The sequence below is a fragment of the Eurypyga helias genome, unplaced genomic scaffold (assembly GCF_000690775.1).
Source record: "Eurypyga helias isolate BGI_N326 unplaced genomic scaffold, ASM69077v1 scaffold6635, whole genome shotgun sequence".
Taxonomy (NCBI): Eukaryota; Metazoa; Chordata; class Aves; order Eurypygiformes; family Eurypygidae; genus Eurypyga; species Eurypyga helias.
Window position 1 is genome coordinate 1 of NW_010250748.1, and position 23,906 is coordinate 23,906.

General features: G+C 40.2%; 1 protein-coding gene across 1 annotated transcript in view; it reads left to right on the forward strand.

The window, feature by feature from the left end:
• Positions 1 to 7: 7 nt before the first annotated feature.
• The window catches only part of HEATR1 (HEAT repeat containing 1), a 37,655-nt gene continuing 13,756 nt past the window's right edge, over positions 8 to 23,906 (forward strand). The window contains exons 1-27 of the mRNA XM_010151773.1: positions 8 to 83; positions 2,049 to 2,265; positions 3,220 to 3,361; positions 3,866 to 3,967; positions 4,883 to 5,023; positions 5,580 to 5,791; positions 7,048 to 7,181; positions 7,943 to 8,051; positions 8,390 to 8,500; positions 8,978 to 9,095; positions 10,335 to 10,442; positions 10,867 to 10,962; positions 11,977 to 12,065; positions 12,372 to 12,583; positions 12,862 to 12,983; positions 13,492 to 13,689; positions 13,956 to 14,139; positions 14,406 to 14,554; positions 16,629 to 16,821; positions 17,353 to 17,525; positions 17,883 to 18,050; positions 18,903 to 19,145; positions 19,883 to 20,014; positions 20,424 to 20,530; positions 21,633 to 21,776; positions 22,802 to 22,920; positions 23,189 to 23,310. Coding sequence (XP_010150075.1) covers positions 2,072 to 2,265; positions 3,220 to 3,361; positions 3,866 to 3,967; positions 4,883 to 5,023; positions 5,580 to 5,791; positions 7,048 to 7,181; positions 7,943 to 8,051; positions 8,390 to 8,500; positions 8,978 to 9,095; positions 10,335 to 10,442; positions 10,867 to 10,962; positions 11,977 to 12,065; positions 12,372 to 12,583; positions 12,862 to 12,983; positions 13,492 to 13,689; positions 13,956 to 14,139; positions 14,406 to 14,554; positions 16,629 to 16,821; positions 17,353 to 17,525; positions 17,883 to 18,050; positions 18,903 to 19,145; positions 19,883 to 20,014; positions 20,424 to 20,530; positions 21,633 to 21,776; positions 22,802 to 22,920; positions 23,189 to 23,310 — 3,822 coding nt within the window. The 5' untranslated portion in view covers positions 8 to 83; positions 2,049 to 2,071. The remainder of the gene's footprint in view (positions 84 to 2,048; positions 2,266 to 3,219; positions 3,362 to 3,865; positions 3,968 to 4,882; positions 5,024 to 5,579; positions 5,792 to 7,047; positions 7,182 to 7,942; positions 8,052 to 8,389; positions 8,501 to 8,977; positions 9,096 to 10,334; positions 10,443 to 10,866; positions 10,963 to 11,976; positions 12,066 to 12,371; positions 12,584 to 12,861; positions 12,984 to 13,491; positions 13,690 to 13,955; positions 14,140 to 14,405; positions 14,555 to 16,628; positions 16,822 to 17,352; positions 17,526 to 17,882; positions 18,051 to 18,902; positions 19,146 to 19,882; positions 20,015 to 20,423; positions 20,531 to 21,632; positions 21,777 to 22,801; positions 22,921 to 23,188; positions 23,311 to 23,906) is intronic.

The window sequence follows — 23,906 nt, forward strand, 5'->3', positions numbered from 1 at the left end:
CCTGAACCGCAGCGAGGTAGCGTCGCTGCTCTTCACCTGCAAGGAAGCTGCCGGTATTGACAGGGACACGTTTTTTGCAATCGGTGAGTTGGGCTAATTAGACGCCAGTGGTTTTTGAAAAATCGTCTGTCTGAAAAACAGCTGGAGAAAGATAAATGGGAAAGGCAAACCCATACTCAAAAAAGGCTGGAAGGATTATTCGGGCACCTACAGGCTAGTCAGCATCACTCCAGGCCGTGGGAAAGTCATGGAGCAGGTCCTCTGGGAGCAGATTTCTGGGCATGTGAAGGGTAAGGTTATTGGGAAAAGTTGGGGGCCCCAAGGTAGCCGAGGGCTGGAGGATTTGCCCTGTGAGCGGAGGCTGGTGGGAGGATTGGCTCTGGTCTCATTCAGTCTGGAGAGGAGAAGGCTTTGAGGGCTCTGACAGCAGCCTGCCAATATCTGTAAGGAGGTTTCAAGAGGATGGGTCAGGCTATCCAGAGGAATGTGTGGCTGGAGGACAGGAGGCAATGCGTGTAAGTTGGAACAGTAGAGGTTCAAACTACATACAAGGAAAAGCTTTTTCGCCGTGAGGACGTGGAAGCTGTCGAAGAGGTTGTGCAGGGTGGTTGTGGTCTCCATCCTTTTGAAAACCCCAGCTGGATAATGTCCTGATCAGCCTGGTCTGATTTCAGGTCTAACCATGCTTTGAGCAGAGCCTTGGACTAGAGATGTCCCAAGGTCCCTTCCAAACTGGATTTCACGAAAACCCACTGACACCCTGCTCTTTGGTAGTGTGATGGCCACAGATAATGTAAAATGCCAGAAGCCAATGCTGTGTTTGCACACTTCAAATCCTTTGTTCTTCTCTCTTTCAGTTTTTCTATAGAACTTTACCCAGGAATGTGATACTTCTTGAGTAAGAAAGCTGTTTTCTAAAACCGGAAAGATTGATGTCATATATCGATTTTAAGTACTAAGATTGCAGATATATATGTCCTATTTTTTTAGTTTCTTACATAGTTATGATAGAGCTCCTGCATATATAATTTATTTCTTCTATATTTCAGCCACATGCCTGGTTTCATTATTTCAGCTGAAGTTGTCTGCTTTGTGCTTAGCCATTAATATTTACAAGCTTGTGTAAAATAAAGTTTTCCAAAGGTTCTCTCGTGAGGTACATGGAATGTTGTATTTTAATGTATTCAAAGAGGTACCTTTGCTTGCTTCATTTATATAAAATAATAGAATAATTTGGGCTGGAAGGGACCTCTGAAGGTTGTTTGATACTAGCCCAAGTGAGCACAGGGCTAGTTAGTGCAGGCCTGTGTTCTGCTGAACTTGAGGATGGAGGTTTTGTGGTCTCTGATCCAATACTGGGCCTCTGATCCAGTGTTTCACCACCCCAGTGTTAAAACAAATTAATTAATCCGTCCATTGACTTGGAATTCTCTATGCTCCAGCTTGCATCTGTTGTCTCCCATCCTGCCATTGTGCATCTCTGAGAAGAGTCTGGCTCCATCTTCTTGATAACCTACGCTATATCCCATTAAGTAGTTGCAGACAGCAGGAGAATTTCCATTCGACTCTCTCTTCTCCAGGCTGGGCAAACCCAATTCCTCCTTTTCCTTGCATGTTATTTTCCAGTCCCCTGACCATCTTGGTGTTTCTCTACTGGACTCACACCCATGTGGCAATGTTTTTCTTCTACTGATGAGCTCAAAATTGTACACAGTACTCCAGATGCGATCTCCCAAATGGAGGGGAGGGTTCACCTGCCTCAGCCCCTGGCCGCGCGCTTGCTAGTACAGCCCAGGGTCCTGCTGGCCTTCATTGCTGCAAGAGCACGCTGCTGATGCCTGTTAAGGTTCTTCATCAGTTAAGTAGTACCTTAAGTGTAGCAGACGTTTTGGTCTTAGACCTGTTTACTCTTTGGTGTGGTTTGCTTGGTGAGGATGACATATTCCGGTACAGCGAAGAAGTTGGATATGGCACTGAGGAGACAGGTGCATAGGACTGATGAATAAAACTGTTGTGTGTAAAGCATGCTTCCATGTTTTTTTCCACAGGATGCACCGGCTTAGAAGAGCTGATGGGGATTGATCCTTCATTTGAAGTGTTCCAGTCCAGTTTGTTTAGTTCCACGTCCAAAGGCCTGGAACGCAGTGTTCAGTCTAAAGCAGTAAATCAGCAGCTCAACAAGAATATTTCATTGTTCCTGATTCACCTTTCCCCTTACTTTATGCTTAAGCCAGCCCAGAAGTGCCTTGAATGGCTGATTCACAGGTAATCCACTGAATATCCTGTATGTCAATAGATAAGGCTACTAGAAATGCCAGATTTCTTTTTTATCCCGATGACAAAAAATTTGAATAAGTTTACTTTAGTCTTCTGAAAAAACAGGTTAAAATGTTAAGCATATCCACCTGGGCTTTGTCTTTATGGGGCCAGATGTTCTTTGCCTATTAGATTTTTGTCTGGATATATTTCTATGAAAATTTTGATCTGTTGTGGTACTCTTTATAAAAGCATTTATTTCTTTGTCTGATTTTCACCAAATTTGCCCAGCTCCAGCCATCTTGCAGAGGACCTAGAGAGTCATTTATATAAGATGCTGTTAGAAATGGGCTGTGTAAAATAGCTAATCTTCAGTGTTAACTGTGAACCATGAATAGCATGCCCCTGTATTATAACATGAGCTAAGTATTCTTATTTCAAGGTTATGTAGGAAGGTGTGGAAAAAACCCAAACCAACTGTTTTGTGAAGAGATGTTGTGTGTGTTTATATAAGTTAATCTATCTGGGTGCAGAAACTGGAATATTTCATATTGTGAATGAGTGGGCAATTTTGTTGATAGAATCTAAGAATCATAATTTTTTTATATATATGTATTATACTGAAATTCATACTAGATTATTGTAGTGTGTGGTTTGGTACTGAAGTCTGTGCAGAAGAAAGTAAGGTAATCTTAAGCCCTGTAGGGACCTAAAATTACTGAGACTGAGGAAGAAAATTGCTGGTGCTGTTTCTTTCCTCTAGCTCATACAGGCTAGTGGCCACCTTGTGATGCTGGGCTGTAGGTTGACCATATGTCTGAGCCAGTATGACAGTCATCTCTCATCTGTCTTAAAAGCGAGTAAACCAGGGGTCTTCTGAGTAGGATGTGGCTTGGTCTTTTTTTTTTTCTTTTTTGGACTTCCAGATAATGTTTAACTGTATATATGTTTGTTTTTCCTTAGATTTCACATCCACCTCTACAATCAAGATAGTTTGATTGGTTGTGTTCTGCCATATCATGAGACTAAACTATTTGTGAGAGTTATTCAGCTTTTAAATATCAAAAGCCCAACTAATAAATGGCATTGGATGGATCCCATAAGGGTAAAGTATTTAACAGATGCAAGATGGGAGAAACATAAGGGACGTTATTGACTCTGTTGCTAGGTTTATGGATGCGGTCCACTTGTTCATGTGGTTGGTTGTACTGACAGACTTGATTTCAGGGATGGAGCCTGGATGCCCACCTGTTGTTTCTGCTGTCTTTCTTTATATTTAAAGTTAATTATAAAAAGCTTTTGATTGTAGTTACTCTTTGTTTTGTCAAAGTTATGGTATGCTTTTAAGGTGCAAGTATTAGCTACTGCTAGGAAGATGTGTTGATTACTAAACCATATGTTAATTTGAATATAGATTATATGTAATGCTCTTCATCATCTGTTGTAGAGACAAACAATTTCGGAGAGATGTGTGGGTTTCCATTACTTATTTCAATTTAAATGGTGTTACCTGGTTGGTAGGATTAATTTAGAGGTTATATTAGTTTTTACTTTGCGTGCTTCGCTTTACCCTTGAGTGTTCTAATTTCACTTTTTTCAACATGTAAAGAAACCTGGAGTCCCACTGGCGAGGGGTACTGTCATTACACACTGCTACAAAGATCTGGATTTCATGGATTTCATCTGCAGGCTGGTGGCAAAATCTGTGAAGGTCGTTCATTTATTTTAGGACATTATTTGTTTGTCGTCACTTTGTTTTCCCCATCTTTGTATTTGTGTAGTATTATGCTATTTACTAATATTTTTAATGACATATCAAATAGTAGAAGGAGTAATTTATTAGGAAACAATATGAAAAGTTCACATAATTTGTGTAGGTGATGGTCTATCAGAAATTCTTGTAAGGAAGTGGCTGAGAACCAATGAGCCATGACAAAACAATTTGGCAATACTGTATTACTCAAAGATACTGTATTGCTTCAAGTACTTCATTGTCTGATTTTTTTTTTATAATTAGTTTGTAACTGTGCTTTGAATTTGGATATCTCTTTTGGGGGTTTTAATTTGGTGTTTTAAACATACGTCTTCAAACATTAATGAGAACTTAAAATTGAGACTGTTAGAAGGTGAGCAGATTTCTTTGTTTTTTCAGCTAGTGTCAAATAGAGAACTAGTTTCATAGTCTCAGAAGGGTTAGATGTCTGGCAGTTCCAGTCATTTAGAGGATGAGAGTGCATGTACCATGAAACTGAGCAAAGCACACACAGTAACAGGGTTTGTTCACAGATGTAGTAGCGGGTGTTAAACATACACCAGTTGGCTTCGTGGCTGTCCAGTTCTCAGTCTTGAGCATTACACCAAAATGACAAGTGATTTCGGTTACCTTATTGTGCTTACCTGGAGTAGCTGAGGAATAGCATCCATTTCCTTCCACCTTCTCTGCAAGAGGGAGCAGTAACCTCTGGCGAGGTTTACTGCTAGGAGGAGGTGATGGTTTAAATTCTACCAGCAGGAGTGGGTGAAGCTTGCATGCTGGTTTTCTGAGATTTTGGTGCTTTGGAGAGAAGACGCATGTGCGTTTCCACTTTTCTTGACATCTGAACAACCTGACTTTTCTGTGGTCCAGGTCTTTTCGGAGTGCCCTGGAAACTCGGCTCAATTGAGAGTTCTTCTTGTGTTTTATGCCTCCACCATTGTATCAGCTCTTGCAGCTGCAGAGAAGATAACGGACTCTATTGTCTCTGTGCTGCTCCCTTACATCCAAAAGGTACATGAAGCTTTGTTTTCCTTCCTGTGCGATGAAGTGTACTGAGTTCTGTGGGCATGCATTTGCAGATAACATTTGAGACATTCTGTGTGAAATGTACCACTCTTAGCCTCCTTTGAAACATCAGGCAGGTGAAGGTCCATGAGTAATAATGTTTTTTCACACCTCAGGTGAGCACTTAAGATCTCTGTTTCCTACTCTGCATGAGGAATGGATACACAGTTTGAATGAACCTCTTTGCCTTAGAGACTTCTTGTGCTGAACAATGAGGAAACGGAGTTAGGATGGACAGCCTGCTTTAATGTCCTCTTTCCTCCAGGATTGTTGCTCTGTTAACAAACAGGGCAGCGGTTAATGAATGTGTTTTCTGTATGTGTGCACACTGCATGACAGCTTTTTCTTCTTCAAAGTTGAGTTTATAGGTCCCTTAAAAGTTAACACATGGAGAGGAAGGTAGTGTGATCCTGTGGATGTCAGAATGAAAATTATTTTTGTGTTAATGTACTCTTTTTTCAATCTGTGTGTGTTAAAAATCCACCTTTCTCTCTTATCCTAGGGTTTGAAATCCTCTATACAGGATTACAGAGCTGCGACATACATGATAATCAGCCAGATGACAGTAAAAGTGACAGTGGAGACTTCCTTGGTGCATTCCTTGATGTTACAAATAAGCAAGACATTATCTAAAGTTCCCTTATTAGCCAGGGATGGGGTGGCGTGTTTGAACCTACTTCTGCAAACTCAGAAAGGAGACAGTCTTGGGGAAAAGTAAGTCTGCATGAACTGAGTTTTCCCACTTTTTAAAACCTCAGGCTGCACTCAGATAATTTGATTTTTTTAATATCCCTCATTAAAGGGATACTTTCCCTTTATGAGAAATTTCCTACAAAATGGAAATTTTGGTAGGTGACGTTTCACAGGGCTCAGAAGTTTCTGTGGCTTACTTCGAAAAACTGTATGTTCGCTACAGCTAAGGAGTCTCAGTGGTGCGAATCGTGTCATCTTTTGGTCCCTCTCCTGCCACTGCCTTCAGTAAAGGTTTGCTTTCAGTGTGCAAAACTGAAACCTGCCCATAAGAGGTTTTCTTGGAAGTGGGAACCCTGCCAGAGAAGCCAGCATAATAATGGTAGTGCAAATTTGAGGTTATTTGAATAGCTTGGAAAAAAGTAGTTCTGTCCCTTCAGTGATTTGAGCTCATGTAGTTTGACACCTGAAGTAGAAGTGCTTCTGTAGCACCACTTCTTTGGTCCCAGAAGTCAGGTGTTCTTCCGGAAGGACATGTAGGGTTTCGTTCCCATCGATCTGTCTGCCCTGCCCCAATATCGTTAGCTGGCTCTGTTAATGCGCGATTGAACACGACGGTGGAAGTCCCGCGTGCTACAGGGAGTTTGCTTGCTGGCAGAGAGGTTAGAGTGGGTATTCCAACAGAATAAAGCTTTGATGGAATAATTACAGTGATTACCTTCCAGGTACTTGAACGCAATCATAGAGGAAAATGGTCTAAAAGCTAAGGTGTGGGGAACTAAGGAGGGGCATGCTTGATGCATTGTGCAGCATCCAGCTGGGAGGGTGCTGGAGACAAGGAGACCAGATGAGAGAAACTTTTTATTAGCGGGAAGAGAAAGTGCTTCTGCTGTCTTTGAGGATCTTCTGTCATTACTTCTCCTCCCTTCCATTAGCTGCTGCTAGGTAATAGATATGAGAATATCTGCACACAATCCATACAAGTATTTCTTTCTTATTCTGCCAAAATTGCAGAAATGTAGGTAAGTTCACTGTGCTGTTGCAGCAGCTGTGCTCAGCATGACTGGCAGTACCCTGGGTTTTTTTCTTGGATATTAAATGCACCAATAAACCTCTGGCGATAAGGAAGCAGAACCCTTTGAATCTTTTCAGCATTTGTTTACAATGAGGCCGTTATCTGGTGCTGAAAACTAAATCCTTAAGAGGTCTGCATGGTTTGAAAGTGTTGGTAGCCCAGAGGAGTGTACATACTGTTTTTATTTCCCTCTTCCACTGCGCAGGCCGTTTAACTATCTGTGCAAGACCCCAGAACTAGTAACACTTTTGCAAGACCTCTCGGCAGGCTATGATATCTCTCCTCTACTGCGTTACCTATTGCCTCATCTTGTCTGCACTGTCATGAGAAGCGATACAGGTAAGTTAGCATACCTTTCTGCGGTTTTGTTGAGTCTTGGGGACAGATGGCTGTGGTCAGTGTCGTAGCTGTGTAACGCTAGTTGCTTCTGCCATTAAAACTGCACCAATCCATGTGAAGTCCTGATTGAGCTTGTGTGTGCGTTGCTTTTTGTTTTTTCCGGGCTATTTTAGGCATTGTTATATCTATATTGCTTTGATTTAGATGTCAATTTGCAGTATTTCAGCAGAAACTTTATTTTGATGTATGAAATGTCTGACTCTTAGAGATTTATTGTAGTATGGCAAAATAATTTTTAAGTAGATTACATATACTCTTTATGTACTTTAAGTAGTGGAGATCTGTGTTTACGTGATGAACTAAATGTGCTGCCTGAGAACAGTCTGGGACAGCAAGGCTGTAAGTCTGTTTGCACTGCGGACTCGTAACTGCCGAATCATGACTGGGAAAGCGCTTTCATTGAAAGGTCCAGATCAACTCCAGGGAATGGTGTGGGGAGTTGCTGGCACAGGGTGTGGTAGCAGGTTTGGAATGCTCCAAAGCATACTTGAATTTGGAGCAATTCAGCCTTTGGCATGTCAGTGACGTTGGTATAAAGCATTGCTAGCAGCTCACGGAGTGTTCCTGCTAGTAATCAGTGAACGCTGCGGTCTTCAACTTGTGTGCTCGGTTCACCAGATGGTGATGCCTGTACAAGCTATTAGCTTTAATCAGTCTCAGGGGGTCATTCTCAAACTATTGTTCATCTTTTATGTCCTTAGACAAACAAGAAGAATCTGAGGAGACGGAGAATCAGATGTACATCAAACATCTTGAAGCTATTATTCAGAGCATACCACTGGAAAATGATTTAGATCACCTGTTGGCTTCGTGAGTTACCTTTGATTATTTTTCTCCTGCAGCAGTACAGTCATTTCTGTTTTAATAACAGCTAATTCCTGACACTGGCATTAGCGTTCTGAGCATGTTTTTCTGAGTTCATAAGGTAACTCCAAACCTGGGCTGGGAAACTGGAACATTCAATAATCCCAAAGAGCCATGCTTTTAGCACTTGTGGGATGGAGTGAAACTTCAGGCCAGGAGCAAATCTGTACTTGGAATAAATAATGTGTATTAATCCTAACCTGTTTAGCAGTGGGCTTTGTAACATTAATGAAAACTGTACTGTCCAAAATAACAGTGGCTTTTTCTTTTGTTTGTAATTTTAGCAAGTTTCTTGAAGTGTTTATCTCCTGTGGTACAGAGATTGAGTCTAATCCCACCAGAATGGCTGCACTCAGTCAAAAGGTGCTTCCTCTTATCAGACTTCTAGAGAGAAAGTAAGTTCCATTTTTCTATGATAAAGTTTAGATGTGTTTAGACTGTTTAGTTTAGTAGAGTGGTGATGTCAGCTATGATCTTGGCTTATTGGGTGTAGTAAGCACAACATTCTTAGCCAAATAAGTGTGTTAAAAATAACTGACTCCTAATCCTTGTCCAAATTTTATTTTACTGATCTGTCCGTACATATTTGGCAGGGGGTTTGAACTAGATGATCTCCGAAGGTCGCTTCTAGCCTGTGATTCTGTGATTTTGTTATCGCTGTAATACATGGACATAGATCTACGGGCTTTTTACGTAGGGCTGTTATCTGTGTTAAGACTAACAGTTGATTGCCCTAGCAAAGCCTCTTAAAATAGCTGGTTAGATGAGTGCCTGTGCATTCAGCTTCCTTGTATTTCCCTGTATTTTTCTGGTAAATCCATGCTCTTCCATAATGCTCTGAGGAAAACATTGTGGGTTTTGTCTGTTGGCAGGTATCCTAAAGCCCTAGACTCTGTGTTGGAGAAGCATCTGGAAGATTGCACAGATGAGGCTGACCAAAATCTTTTTCACCAATTTATTTCTCTTTCATTAAGCTGTGGCAAATACAAGGTAAGTAGAAGCTGAGTTTGTGATCCTAGCTCTTACCTGGTTATACTCTCAGGAGGCTGATATTTTGTCAAGTTCTGCTCTCTCTTCCGCTTTCTAAACAAAATCTCTTACCATTCCCACCAAAACAAAACAAACAAAACAACAACAACAAAACCCACAACAAAACAAACAAAATAACACCCCCCCCCAAAACATCCAACTTACTTAAATGGGGGGGGGCTTGATCAAAACTGGTAAATTCAAAAGCTGTCAGATCTTTTAAGCTTTTGTGTTTATCATGAACAGTCATGAGTGTGAGCTTGTTTTGTAGGTAAAACGAATACATTTCCAACTGCCCCAGTCACTGTCAGTGGCCACTACGTATCCTGTAGTGGTCGATACTGACAACGTGGTGGTGCCCAGCAAGGCCTCATATTACTTAAAGATTCTGTCAGCGTGAGAGGTGTGTGTTTAGGGCAGGTTGACAAATGGTTCGATCACTGGTGAGAGAAGGTGGCTTGGTCCTTTTTGTTGCACTGATTTTATGAATGTTTACAATCAGTAATTCAGAGGGGTAGAGTGACTACAGAATTATCCTGTGCCATTTCTGAAGAGCAGTTGAAACTCAGCCTCACACAGAATAACCATTGGTGCAACAGATCTGTCCAAGGAATTTATTATGAAGAGATGTTTAGTATTATGGCTATTGTTTGCAACGACTGAAAGCATTTAAAAGATGTTAAACTGCATAAAGAAGTGCTTTGTGTATCTTTGTACCGGTTTAACAAAAGCACGGGTTCTGTGAATGAATAGCAAGTGGACTAACAGAAAAACAAGGCATGCAGAACAAGAGCGTATGACTCTCTTCTAGCCTTTAAGGTTCCCGAGATAAGTGCCCACAATTGGCCTGGCAGGGATGCCTTTTTAACGGTTTCAGTCTGTGCTCTGTCACACTGACGTTGTCACTAGAGCTTTCTCAGAATGCTTAGATAAGTGTACTGCTTTTCTAAGACAGAAGGGTGCCTGTGGCTTACTGTACTTTTCAAGCTGGATTCCAAAAACTGCCTGCCAAAGTGAAGAAGACCAATTTTGAAACAGTTATACCACATCATTGTTCTGCAATTGACAGTTTTTGGGTCTGAATTACCCAGGTTTTCTTCTGGGACAAAAAATATCCTGAAATAATTTCTCCCGTTAATCCTTATATATACTTAAAGCATTTTTAACATGCAGTGAATCACGCTGAAATCTGTTTTTCAGTTTCTGGAAGACTCTGATACCTCCCTTCTGCTTAGTTTGAATCACCCTCAGCCAGCTGTGCGGGTTCTGGCTCTCCAGCATTTGAAAGAAGTTATTGAAACAGCAAAGGTTTGTGTCCTGACTCTCTCACTTAAGAGAACTGACTTAACACATGATGTGTTCAAAAAGCTGTTTCCCAGACGTGTCAGTTGAAGATGAATGGTGTGTTAAACTATCCATGTGTCATCCTCACTGTGTTTTGTGGTGTTTTCAGTAGGATTCTGTCACCATTTTCCTGTATTCTGGAGTCTGGATGTAGTTCTTGTTTATTAAGCTGCTTGTAGTCTAAGATAAAATCCAAGTTAACGGATACTTCTTGTTTTCCGTCTTTCGTTGTTGAAAGTTGGGCTGCCTGTGAGGTTTAATTCAGATGATGTTACAGCTTTTCTTGCACTGGGATTCAGATATTTCATTAAAAGCCTGTAAATTGTGCTACCAAAAATGATTTTTTTTTTTTTCCCCCTTTAGCTCTTTTTTTTCTTTATATTTTCAGGAAGGCTTTGATCAGTCTTTCATAGAAGAAGCAATATTTGGTCGGCTCAAGGATGACAACAGAGATGTTGTAATGTCTGCTCTCAGTTCTTTGGAGGTAAGTGGGCGTCTTTTGATAAGTCAGGTGAGATCGTAGCTGGTCTTGAATGTGTGTGTCTGGAATATATTCTTTGTAAATGCTCTTCTGCTCATGTCCTTAGTGTACGGCTTTTGTCCTTTAACAGGATGAAGCAGCAAAAAATTAAGGAGGCTTGTGTTGTCTACTGCCTCACAGTTACCCCTGGATTTCTGCTTCCCAGTCTTTCCCAGCGTGTTTGCAGTTAACCTGAATTTATTGATGCTTTTTTGTGTAGCTACTAATGCATACTTTAGTCTTGGATAATTATTTGAAGTGTGCTTTCTGCTTACCCTGGACATCATTCTATAAAGACGGAAGCCATGATACCTGCCTTTTGGGTGGAAAACGTTGCAGTGACAAGTTATTGCGCTAGTGAGAAATGCCCGGTTGAGTTTTTCCATATGAGAGTCATTTGGTCAGTTGATAGCGGCAAAGTCCTGAACTCCAGCTCAGGTTTGCTGGACAGGACTCTGGTATGCATTGTACTGATTGTTTCCAGCTAGAGTAACCTTCTGTCTTTACTGCTTCAGCTAGTAGTAGTGGAGAATATTATTAGCTGTAGTATAATTGGTCTTGTGTGTTCATTCATTTTCAGTCACTAAAAAATAGGCATGGAAGCATGTGAGTGCTTCTTGAAACTTTAGTATCTTTTGCAATGTGCCTTATATTTTTGTCACACAGATGTGAGGTAAAGTAAAAGCAATTCTTCTTTAGTTTTAAAGTGTTTTGCTGTCATTTTATCAATTTTACCAAATGTTTCTGCATTCGATAAGTTCCCTGTACTTTAGCATTATCAGGAGGGCGTACTGGGCAGCCTTGTAACTTCTGTTTACCCTGATAATATTTTTACTACGTGATCATCAATAGGAATGCAACTAGTGAAGGTTGATCCCTGCTTCCACTTGGTATAGTAGATGCATTTTTCTATTAGGGTGTGGAAAATTACTTTGTATTTTATTATACTTCTATTTCTTTTTCGTGATTACTTTTCAGATTTTCAGGAAACAAGTCAATCCAGAAGTAGTTGTGTCAAGTCTTTTGAACATTTTCCAGAGAGCCGATCTTTCAAAAGATGGGAAGTGGTATGTTTGTGCCTTTTTTCAGTATAGATTTTTTCTGTATAAATTGAAGTTTTTAAAAGTAACTCTAAAGAATACTTTAAGAGCTTGTTTTCACTTCAAATACAATTTTTTTTTCCATATGCTATATCTATGTGGAGTTATATGAGAAATGTTCCATTACCTGCATACCATTTCCCATGAATTCCATATTTGTTCTCACTGCTATTTGGAATTGGGAAATCACCATGGAAAACGGAGAACAAATCAAAGAAATGTTGCCGGTGTGATTGTGCCGTGGGTGTTCACCATGACTTGTTCTTTTTTTAGGTACAAGGTTCTGGAGCGAGCAGTAAAGATTTTAGTCAAGGAGGAGATTTTGAAAGAGAAAGAAGAACTACTAGATGATGCAGTGATGCGGTTGTTACCTTTTATGGTAATCACTAATGCAAATTCAAAATCTTCGGATTGGAAAATGGCTGTTTGTCTGTCAGAATCTGATCTCTGCTCCTTACACCCTTTACTGAAAGGTTGGCCAGAAGGTAAAGAAGCATTAGTTGTAACTCATTTCGTAAAAGGAAAATTGTGGCAATTTAGGATGTCGTCCTTATTGGACCTGAACACAATGAAGGAGAGTGGCTGTCGTTAACAAGCTATCGTGCTGTGAGTGTGAACGGAGTTCTTTTAGAAACTCGTTGATAAGATGAAGAAATTATCTAGTATGTTTCTGAGTGTTTCAAAATGTTATTGAGCCCACTAGGTTTTAATACGTGATTTGTACACATAGATTGTCTGATTATTATTTTTTTCTTTGGAATAGCTCTTGAAGAGGTAGTTAAATCTAGCAAGCCTGCAGAGTTGATTGGAGTGGCCAACAAGAAAATGATTCTGCTGTTTTCTAAAAACATGGTGTCGGGGAATCCTTCCTTACTGTTGCAAATGGTATGTGTACCATGTTACCCTCACCTTAAGAGAACTTACTTTCAGGTGGTCACTGTAGTGAAACAAATGTGATATAGAAGAACTTTGTATGTGTTCTTCTTAGCATTAGTATACTTTCATAAAGCTGCTAGGCAAATATATATGTATTGAATAACAAACCCCAGTACAGTCTAGATAAAACAGATTTCTGCCTAAACATAAGGAAAAGAAGCAGCAAAGCTATTACTTATTTGGGCAAATGATTAGTGTAACAAATTCCAGGATTTTTTAATTTTCTGAAAAAGAATTCTAGAGAATAAACAAGCATACCTGCCGGTAGTTCATAGAAACAAATTTTTATGCACTCCCAGATTCCAGAGAGCACCATTACAACTGACTTGTAGACCAATGGTAGAAGGTAACAAGGATTTCATTGGACGTGCAGGTGAAAAATGGTGTAAGGTCATGGTGAAGTCCCACTGTCTTACAGACTTTTTGTTCTTGTTTTGCCTCCGTTCCCTTTTCTAAGGTTGATAATCTGATACTCATTGCTGAAACGGAATCTGACAGAGCAAGGCAGAAAGTAACTACTGCTGTAATCGGTTCTGTGCTTGTCCAGTGCTGCTGCAATGCACAGATGAAGGACGGTTATTTTTCAGTGGCCATCAGAGTCTTCCGTTTCTTGGGAAAAAAAATAAAAAACCTCAGAGCTTGTGATCCTGCTGAGGTAAGATTTGAACAGTGTGGAGTGGGTTTTTACCCACTTTTACACTGAAATTACATCACAAAGATTTCTCTTTGTAATGGAGAAATCTTTGTTTACTGGGGAACAGGAAGTTGGGAAAACTTGAAGGACTGAAAATCTCACCATTTCTTCTCAGAGCAAAACCAGATGCATGGCAGCTCAACTGAAAGCTGCTGTTAGTGCTAAATCTCTGTCTTCTGTTGCATGAAATCGTGACGGTGTACATGAGACTGGATTTTCATTCACAGGAAACTCCCCTAAATTGGTCTGTGGAAACAATAGAGGAAGCTTCGATGCCTATGGACTTGTTAACTGCATACACAGAAAAGGTCAATAGTGATCAGACCGCTCATGCCGAGGAGTCGGCTATGTTCCTCTTCTTATTAAAAAACTTCATCAATGGCCTAAGACCTCCTCTGTCCTTCTCAAAAGGTAGGTGTTAAGGTTTTGACTGTCTTTTATATCAATGAAGTGAAGAAGGAAGGTTTATTTTTTGTCTTCAGAGGTTGTCGGAAACAAACAAGCCTTGCTTCCCTAACCACCTTCCTTTGTTGTTACTGAGATCGGTAAAGATTGCTTAGCTGTGAACAGGACATCAGCCGAACGTATTGTCTTAACTAGCGATGTCTGTTTTCTCTTGGTTTCTGTAGATTTTCATATGCATCTACTGAGTCTTATTTATTACCTGTATTTTTTAGAGGAAACTTGGTGGAATCCCGAATCCCTAAATCAAGATGGCCAAGACTACCTGCATCTCCTTTTGGGGCTGTTTGACCTACTTGTCTGTGGAGCTAGTGAGGGAAGCAATGCTGTTGAGTACAGAGCACTGATGAATCTCTTACTCAAGGTAGTTTTTTTGCATTTGTTGCTCTCAGTAATCTGCTACTCTGAGCTATTATGCAGTTACATAATTTTAAGGAAAACTGAGAAAAAGGGAGAACTGATCATGCAATGCTGCTTGAGGCATGCTGGTGCTGTGAGCAGGTGAAAGCCTAAGCTTCAGCTGGTTGGTTAACCCTAATTGGATGTAATAATAGAAAACTGAAGTAAAAAAATAAATTAGCGGACCAGTTAAGGCAAAGGTGGAAACATATCACTGATTTGCCAGATAAGGTTTGGAAGTTTGAACTAAACGTTTTGGTCCTCTATGGGAGCAAAGCAAACAGTTGCTCTGTAAGATCTGGTAGTTTTTAAGTACAAAAATTGAAAGGAAAACTCTTAGAAAACATTGCATGTTTCCTTGTACCGTCATCTCAGTTTGTCTCGCCCACATGGAGTGATACGTTTTTGTGAAGAGTAAAAGGATTTTGGCAGTCTGGGTTGTAGATGACAGGGAGTAATGACGGTACCTTCTGAGGAAAAGACACAAAGCTGCTGTTACTGGCATTTGATGCTTGTTCATCAAGAACACACCACAGGCAGAGGAAGGAAGGAATAGCAACAATTTAATAACAAAACTTGTTTTCAGTGTTAATTCTTGTATGTACTTTTGTCTAGTTATCAGTCACTCCAAGATCTAGTGAAATTTTGCTGACACCGAGCTGTTGATGAGGTTGATTTGGTGCCTGGCTAGTTAAAGGCTGTCAGCAGGGAGGGAAGGATGTTATTGTGGTGGGATTTTTGACTGAGAAGCTGGGTCATACTGTACAGAAAAATGTTGGAGGAGGGACTACAGGAGGTTTGTGGAGTGGAGTTAGTAATGTCCTAGGACCTAGTGAAGGCAACAGCTGCAGTAACAGTTGGCTTTTTTCACTTGTGGAGCACGGCTGGCCTCTGATTTGAGGGAGTTGAATTTGAAAGGGGCAACATAGGGCGGGATTTTTTTCCCCTCTCTGGAACAGTTGATGTAACTAGAACCTAGATCTTGGTGGACACGTGGGAAAGAGGATAGGGAAGAGTATGTCTGAAGCTGTACCAGATATTCTGGCAAGCTGTGTTCAGTCTGTGGGGTGCTGAGTGGGCATAATGAAGAGCTCTTAGCGTTCCAGAGAGCATCATGCAGACAGAAAGCTTGCTAGCTGTTACCAGACCATGTAGTAACAAGAACTTTAAACTGATTTGGGGATGCTAGTAGAAGACAATGTAACTGCTTCAAAATCAGAAGGTATCCTCGTTAAATTTTGACAGAATGGTCCTGAAGCAAAGTTAAGGTAATTGGATGTAAATGTGTGAAAAACAGAATTGAATCTTCTTGGGCAGCTGTTACTATTGGGGGGTGGGGAGAGAAGGCACTCTGACCTGTGTCTGCAATGGTCAGTGATACATTTATGATTCAGAATTTGTTAGTTTTTGTCCATAATAATTATAAATAGTTATAAAACCTATACAGCCAATCCAGGATAAATTCTAAGAATAAAGTTTAGTGTGAATATTCAGCAGAGAAAGCTGTGCTGTGCAAGGAAATTGGATGCCCAGCTCGGCTGAGACACTAGCTTATAGACTTCTGAAAATCACTTTTTGTGACTGATGAAAAAGTCAGGGATTGCTTAGAGCACTTTTAAGATTACTGCTGCACAAATGGGAATTCTTAGTTTTACTGTATTTTGCATATAAGGCTTTTCTTGCACCATCAACATACTATACAATGTTCATGTGGGTGAGTTTTCAGTCTTTTGTGTTCAAAAAACCTCTCTTGTATTTACACACCTCTAGACTACAAGTTATCTGTTAAGCTCAATAAGCCAGCTGTTGAGCAACGTGTAGACTTGTATACACATCCAAGTGCTGTCTACCCAAAAGTATCTACTCAGTAACTTTTTCTTCCCAAAAGTCACTGTTTCTGACCCTTTAGTTCTTTCTGTGTACTCCTTTGGTTTGGGTGGTTTATCAGATGTTGTGAGTAGTAGTTTGCCAAATAACTTGAAGTTATTAAGCAAATACTTTTCTCCTTTTTTTTTTCCCCCTTTTTTGTTAAATATAAGGTACACCTAAAAGATACAGAGGTTCTCTTCAAATTCCTTTCAATTTTATGGACTTACAGTTACAACCTTTCAAATCATCTGAATTATGAAGTCAGTGCAATGCTACAGACTCAGGCTCTGTATATTGGCTATGCACTGCTTGAATCGCAAACATACCAACAAAAGAAACAGCTGCTATCTCCATCATCTCCAGGTAAAATTTAACAGAATCTATCATCTTACGACTCAATGACAGAATTTTTAAATTTTGTACACTTTTACTATATTTGATACCATGAAGGGTACCTGTAGTTGTTTATGTTCAGCTGCACTGGGCTGAGACAGCTCGCTTTCTTGCTGATTCACTGCTGCAGTTACTGGCTTAAGCTTGGAAGTGGGTGAAACCACTTTTTTTAATCTTAAAGGTGTTAAACATGCTCCCGTGCTGAAGTCATCAGTTACAGCACCTTACTTTCTGTGCAGTACACGGATGTGGCAGCCACTAGGAATATATGAACTCTCTGAGCTTAGACAGGAAGATAAGGACTCTGATGAAGATGTTCAGAGCCATGGATCTGTGAGGTTCATGCTGGTTTTGTGTAGTCTAGAGGTTTGTAGTGAGAAGAGATGACATTTAATTCCAAAATAATGTTGATGTCTCTTCAGGGACAGATGGAGTAAAAATTCTGACCGTTCACTTTATTCTGTTGTCTTTTCCTCCTTCCTTCCCTTACTCTTTTTGCAGTGGTGATATCGTTGCTAATTAACTTGGGTAGTCCTGTGAGTGAAGTTCGAAGGGCTGCTCTCAACTGCCTCCATTCCTTGAGAGGGATAAAGGACTCTTTATTTCATCCTGTTCTCCAGCATTTGGAGCAAAAGACAGAAGAGATCGTATCTGACCCTACGTACATAACACGGGTATTTTGTTATTAAGGTGTCCCTTAACACGAGTTTTGTCTGCTGCTGTGATCTCCCATCTTTTCTAAAAGAAAACTGGTTAACTGAGAAAGTTCATTGTCTTCTTGTACTACAGTAGACTGTTTGAGGTTTTTTGATATATGTGTTTCTTAAAGTGCTATAAAAACGTTCAAGGGGTTTATTGCATACAGAGAATGGAGAATACCAGTCAATAAGAGGTACTAACTTGAGGTATTAATAGATGAGGACTCCTGTTTGTATCTAGATTGCACTATGATGGAAGTGTTGGATAAATGTTGTTTTAAGGCATTTTTATTGCAGGGAAAGAACTTAATTTTCACTTTGTTGATGAACTAGATTATGGAAACTCTATTTGAGGAGCTTGACACGCAACCAAAGCAGAAATCCCAGAAGAAAAAATTATTGGAAGCTTTGGAAAGCATACTTGATTGTGTACAGAACCCTATTTTCCCATCATATGTTGCAAGAAACTTAATGAAAATTCTTCATGAAGTCCATGGTGAGGTGAGTTCTGCCTTTCTGGTTGTTTTCTGGGTTCTGCACTTGATTGAAGTGCTGAAACCAAATTTCATTTAGTAATAATGCTGTTAAGTAACTTCATAATGTATTAGGCTAATAGGCATTAAGTTGACACCTCTAACAATATGCAGCAGTGCTGCAAAGTATGATTAAATGAAACATAAAATATTTGCATGTTCCGTCCAGGAATGTAAGTGCTGTGGAATTTTGCACTGGAGTTCTTAAGGAAGATCCCTTGATGTTACTGAAAAAGGCTGGTTCAGCGGAAGATTAGTCCAGAAGTATATTACTTTGGTTAGATAACAGCGAATACAGCTTTTTCTGTACAGAATTGTAACGTACTAGGTAGTACTATCAATTTTATTTGTATGTATTAACCTCCTCATATCTGGTATATTCAGAATTCTCTAAGTGCTGAAGAATACAGGAGTTTCGTGTTAAAAAAATGAATGAAATTATGGAATTGTTATGCGCTGTTTGGTTGTATGTGTCTTGAAAGGATTGTGAACTGCATAAAGGATGAGCATTCTTGCCTCACATTTGGCATTTGTAGGAGACAGCAGTCATAAATCGCTGAAAAAAAATTGCTGTTTTCTGTAGTTCAAAAATACTAAATACTACTCTGCGCAGGAGAATAACAAAGAGGCAGGCAAGCACGTACTCGTAATCTTATAGTAAGTCTGGTATTTTCCCTCTTCAATAGCTGTTGCATATAACACTGTATGCAGTGTGTTAGCAAAGAGGGGATGATGCAGTGAAACAAAGCTGTGCTATTGGAAGTCTGTTAAAATGAGAATGGCTAAAAAAACTTCTGTTATGAATTTCCTCTGTTTGCAGATGATTCTTTCCCACCTCTTGCCTGTACTAGACCGGTTGCTAGAGAAGGTCTTTAAGAAACCGGAGGCAATCTTGAAAGATGAAGTTGTTCTCCTGCATCTCATCCTTGGAAAGTTTAATGAATGTTCAGCATCCCTCTTGTGCAAGAATCAACAGAGTCTGGATTTATTTATCAAAAGTCTGCATGCTGCCAAGAAAATCTATGAAGAAATTCCACCGTTCCAGATCACAGCACTTGGGCAGGTATGGCTTTCTGAAAGAGTTTTAAATTGTTTTTATACTTAAGCAAATAGCAGTGTTTAGGTTTGGATTTACAAGGACTCTATTTTAAGGAGTACGTAACTTTTGACCTGTCTTCCTTTTAGTCCAAGTTTTCAAGGTCTCCGTAGTGTCTTTGAAACATCTAAACAGGCTGCAAAACTTTCTCTTTTAAACTTACCAAAAGGAAAAATTGCTGCTTGCTCTCTTTTTGCATTTTGACAAGTACAGAATAGAAATATCATGATATGTGCACACAGATAAATACCTGTGTCATTGCCTGCAGATACAGTGTCCGAAGTTTTTGTCAGTCAGGCAGGAGCTTCATTTTAAGGTTTTCTTCTGAGGAAAAAATGTCAAGAAAATACAGTAGTTGTGGAATAGTCTCATTTGAAGGAGGCTACAAATTCAGGCCTTTTATTAGCCAGGTATCAGTATATACATGCCAGTAGCTGGCAACGAGAAGTTTGTTCCCCCCATCAGGAAAGCTGTGTGAAAAATTTCAGGAATTGGTACGCCTGGTGGATATTTCAGAAGCATGTGCTTTGCATCTAAGGATTCCTGGTTATATACAAATGCACGGTTGTTATGCAAATTTATATATGTTCAGACTAACATGCATGTGTGATTGCATGTGTCGTACATCATCTAACATACCCGAGTTCCATAGCTTGTGATTTTGTTATCCTCTTACAGTAAACCTCTCTGCATCCATTTTGTAGATTACCAAACCATTCTTTGCAGCAGTATCAGATGGGCTGGTGCAACAGAAGCTATTAAAAGTGTTGTTTGACTTATTGTTAAACTGCAAGAACCCGCTTTGTGCCCAGACAATCAGCAGTGTGTTTAAAGGGGTAAGTTAAAGATTCCAGAGCACAGAAATAGGTTCTGACCTGTTGCAGTGGTTCTGTGTCGCTACATTTGGTAGCACTCATTGTTTATAACATTTGTAGTTTGAAATAAACGGAAACTATGTGTCACGTAGTGTAATTGTGTTAATGGCATGAAAAGTTTGTTAAATGACTGGTTTTAAAGGTGTTTCTTGAAAAGCCATGCGTCAGTCATTTATTGTACTCTGTGAATGAATTCAGACCTCACTTCTTTCTGCTGCACTGATCTTCATTTTCTGGGATATGACTTGAGTGTGTGGGTTATATCCCATATGTGCATGATAGGGATGAGCTTTTACAAAAAGGAAGGGCCACAGCTGGTGTGATACGACGCATCGTTCATTGGTATTTGCATTATTGGTCTTTGTTTCAGATTTCAGTGTGTGCTGAGCAGATTGTCAGAGAACTGGAGCCTCCTGAGAAAACCAAAAGTCTGGCCACTGTTCAGCAAACTAGAAGGCAAAAAATGCAGCAACAGAGGTAAAACATCTAGAAACCCCACAGTATTATCTGTACAGTTTCAAAACGCCACTTGTTTTACTGTACTGCATAGTTTGTTGTGAAAGCATAAGCATCTGTTTCTCCTTTTCCCCTGCACAGTATAATAACTCTGAGCTACTTCGGGCGGGAGAAAAACCAACTCATTTTGCTGTTTGAGAACTGATTGAACTACAGTCAAATAAAAACAAACCCAAAAAACCAACACACAGTAGTTGTAACATTTGCTCTTCTAGAACCTAGCTTGACACAGTTGAACAAAATTAACTTTTGTAGGTATTAAACTTGGTTGGTAATAAAGATGTATGGACAACTTTAGATACATTTGGCTGAAGCATACAGATGATCATCAAAATGTTCTGGTTATTTGACTGAAAACCAGTATTTTCTTTCAGTTAAAATGTAAATACAGTCATTAATTTTTTGATCTCTTAGTCTTGTTTCTTCTCTCCATTCTCACAAGGAAGGAGCTGTTTTGTCCACTATACTTCTACTCTTTAAGCTTTGGCTATCAGCCGCTGTTGAAACGAGATATTGAGGTGGTTTTCTTGGTTTGACCTAGAATAGCTGTTCTCATTTTCCTTCACCTGACTGTTTTTAACAGTTATCACCAACTAGATTGATCCATCTGTAAACTGTCTGTCAGAGTTTATAAACAACCACCCCCACCCCCACCCCTTGCCTGCATGGTCAGTGCTTAGACAGCTCGTAGTTCGAAAGATGCCAGTTTCCTGGATGGCAGCAGATCAGCATTTGGGTAGTTATTTGGGAATTGATTTTTTTTTTTTTCCTACAGAAGTCTGCTTCGTTCTATGGGAGTTTTGTGTACAGAAAGGCATGCTATGCTTGTCTGGCTTTTGAAGTTTGGTCTGGATTTTCTGTTGATTGATTGTTTAAAATGTGTTGCTGCTTCCATCAAGAGCCCACACGTTGCCACCTCTCCTGGGAGGAGCAGTGAAGGATTTTACTACCTGAAAGAAAATTTGTCCTTTTTAACTTACGCGTGTGTTCGTTCCCTGAAACACTGTACTGATTTGGGTTTTTTTCAAATGTATATCCTGATCATTTGTCTTGTCTTTTTTAGAAAGCCTCAAGATGCAGAATTGGCACCAGAAACAAACCAGTTCAGCTGGCAGAGGGTTATGCTTATTCTGGAATTACTGCAGCATAAGAAGAAACTTAGACGCCCACAGGCATTGGTACCTGCGCTCTTTAACCTGCTGAGCCGGTCAGTGTGCCTCAGAACACAAGTCATAGAATCATAGCATCACAGAATGGTTTGGGTTGGAAGGGACCTTATAGACCATCTAGTTCCAATCCCCCTGCCATGGGCAGGGACACCTTCCACTAGACCAGGTTGCTCAAAGCCACATCCAGCCTGGCCTTGAACACTTCCAGGGATGGGGCATCCACAGCTTCTCTGGGCAACCTGTTCCAGTGCCTCACCACACTCTCTGTGAAGAATTTCTTCCTGATACCTAATCCAAACCTCCCTGTTTTCAACCTCCTCGAGCAGTCTCTTCTCTGCAGCAGGCACTGTAAAGCTAACGCGCAGGCTGCTTTCTCTCTGCTTTGTTGCCGTGTTTTGTAGCTTGCCGTGCCCTTTTCACTTCAGCTGCTTTTAGGTAAATCAGATGAGGGGAATGAGCAGTTGTTACAACTGCTTTGCTCTGTAAACAGTGTGATGGGCTTTTTAAGGTTTTTACCTGCACAGCTTCATATGTGAAGACTTTGTTTCTCAGGTGGAGGCTTGGGATTGCTAAGAAGGATGACACCTGTGCTAAAATTGGCACTATTGACAGGACCTGTGGCTTTTGCAGAGCTATTATTGTAATACTCTAAGCTTTAAAATTCCTCCCAAAACATGGTGTAGCAGCCTCCATCCAGTGCAGCCTAAGAAAACCGTCACTTTTCCTGTCAGCCCTATCTCCAGGCGCTTAAGAAAGTTTACATGTAGACTGGCTATTTATCTTTTTTCCCTGTGACTTGCCTTTACATGGAAGGGCACTCACATTTCAGGTAATCATCTTACACTCTTGGCAGTGCTTTGATAAGTGTCTTTTATTAGACTTGTTGATGTGTTTGAAAACAACAAAGAAGAGACACTTTTTGGGAAACACTCTTTAGAAGCCTCAATTTAGAACTTCAGTAGAATGAAGATTGCAGTTTCTTATTTGTATCTTAATACGCAGTTAGGTCACTTATTTTCTGCCTCCTTTATCAAGCTCTATTTTTTTGTACCTGAATGTATAGGTGTTTGGAACCTGTGGCATCAGAAGAAGAAAATACGGAATATACAAAGCAGCTCATCCTCAGCTGCCTGCTAAACATCTGTCAGAAATTGTCTTCAGATCGTAGCAAGACCCCCGCAGGTAAAAATCGCCAGACTCACTTCTTGGTACTTCTTTCATCAGGACAGCATTAAAAGAATGGCCTCCAACTTTTTTCTTCTCTCAGTCTACACTGTATCGTGGAGGAGAGCCAGATCCCTCTATAGGCTGTACAGATCTGCCTTCTTAATCATTTTTTGGCAGGTGCCTTAGGTACGGTTTGCAAACTGAAACGACTGGTTGAGTGTCCTGTTTATTCCTACATGGTAAACCGTTCAAGTGTTCATCGGTGAATGTTTATAACTTGCAGGTGTCCTTGACAAAGAGAAATTCAACGTGGAAGTGATAGTTCAGTGCATCAGGATTTCTAAAATGCCCCAGACACACCACCATGCACTGCTGCTCCTTGGCGCTGTTGCTGGCATGTTTCCTGTAAGTGGTACCTGAAAGTTGCGTAGCGGCTCTTCTCTCCAGGTTCCAAATGTTGGGAAGAGTGAAGAACATACAGAGCTGTTCTACGGGGAGAAACTTTCTGAAAGGAGCAAGAGGCAAAATTTACAGGTTCCCTGCTCTTTTAGGGCTTCCTGTTCCATTTGATTTGAAAACAAACCTCTGTCTTGATGCTTTGGTCACTTGTGCATCGCAAGTGGAGGAAACTCTCAGACAGCAGCCTAGCCTTGCCTTCCTGCTGTGGTCAGATTCTCATGCATTGTTTTTTCCTTCCCCTGCTTTTTTATGTACAAGAGAGAAAACATCTAGCCCGGTAGTACAAGTGTTCTTACAAGTTCCTATCCTGTACAACACTGAGAAGTAAATGTAGTTGGAGATGATAAAACAAAGTTGGGCTGATTTTGATTGACTGAGAATCAGACTTTTTCTTCTATGTATTGAAATTTGACTGTACATTCACTCTTCTAAGTAAAATTCTTCTGCTTTGAAAGTATAAGAGCAGCAAAATGCATCCACATGTATCCAACTCAGTTTACATCTCTGTCTTTACCTCAGTACTTTCTCCACATTTGGAAAGA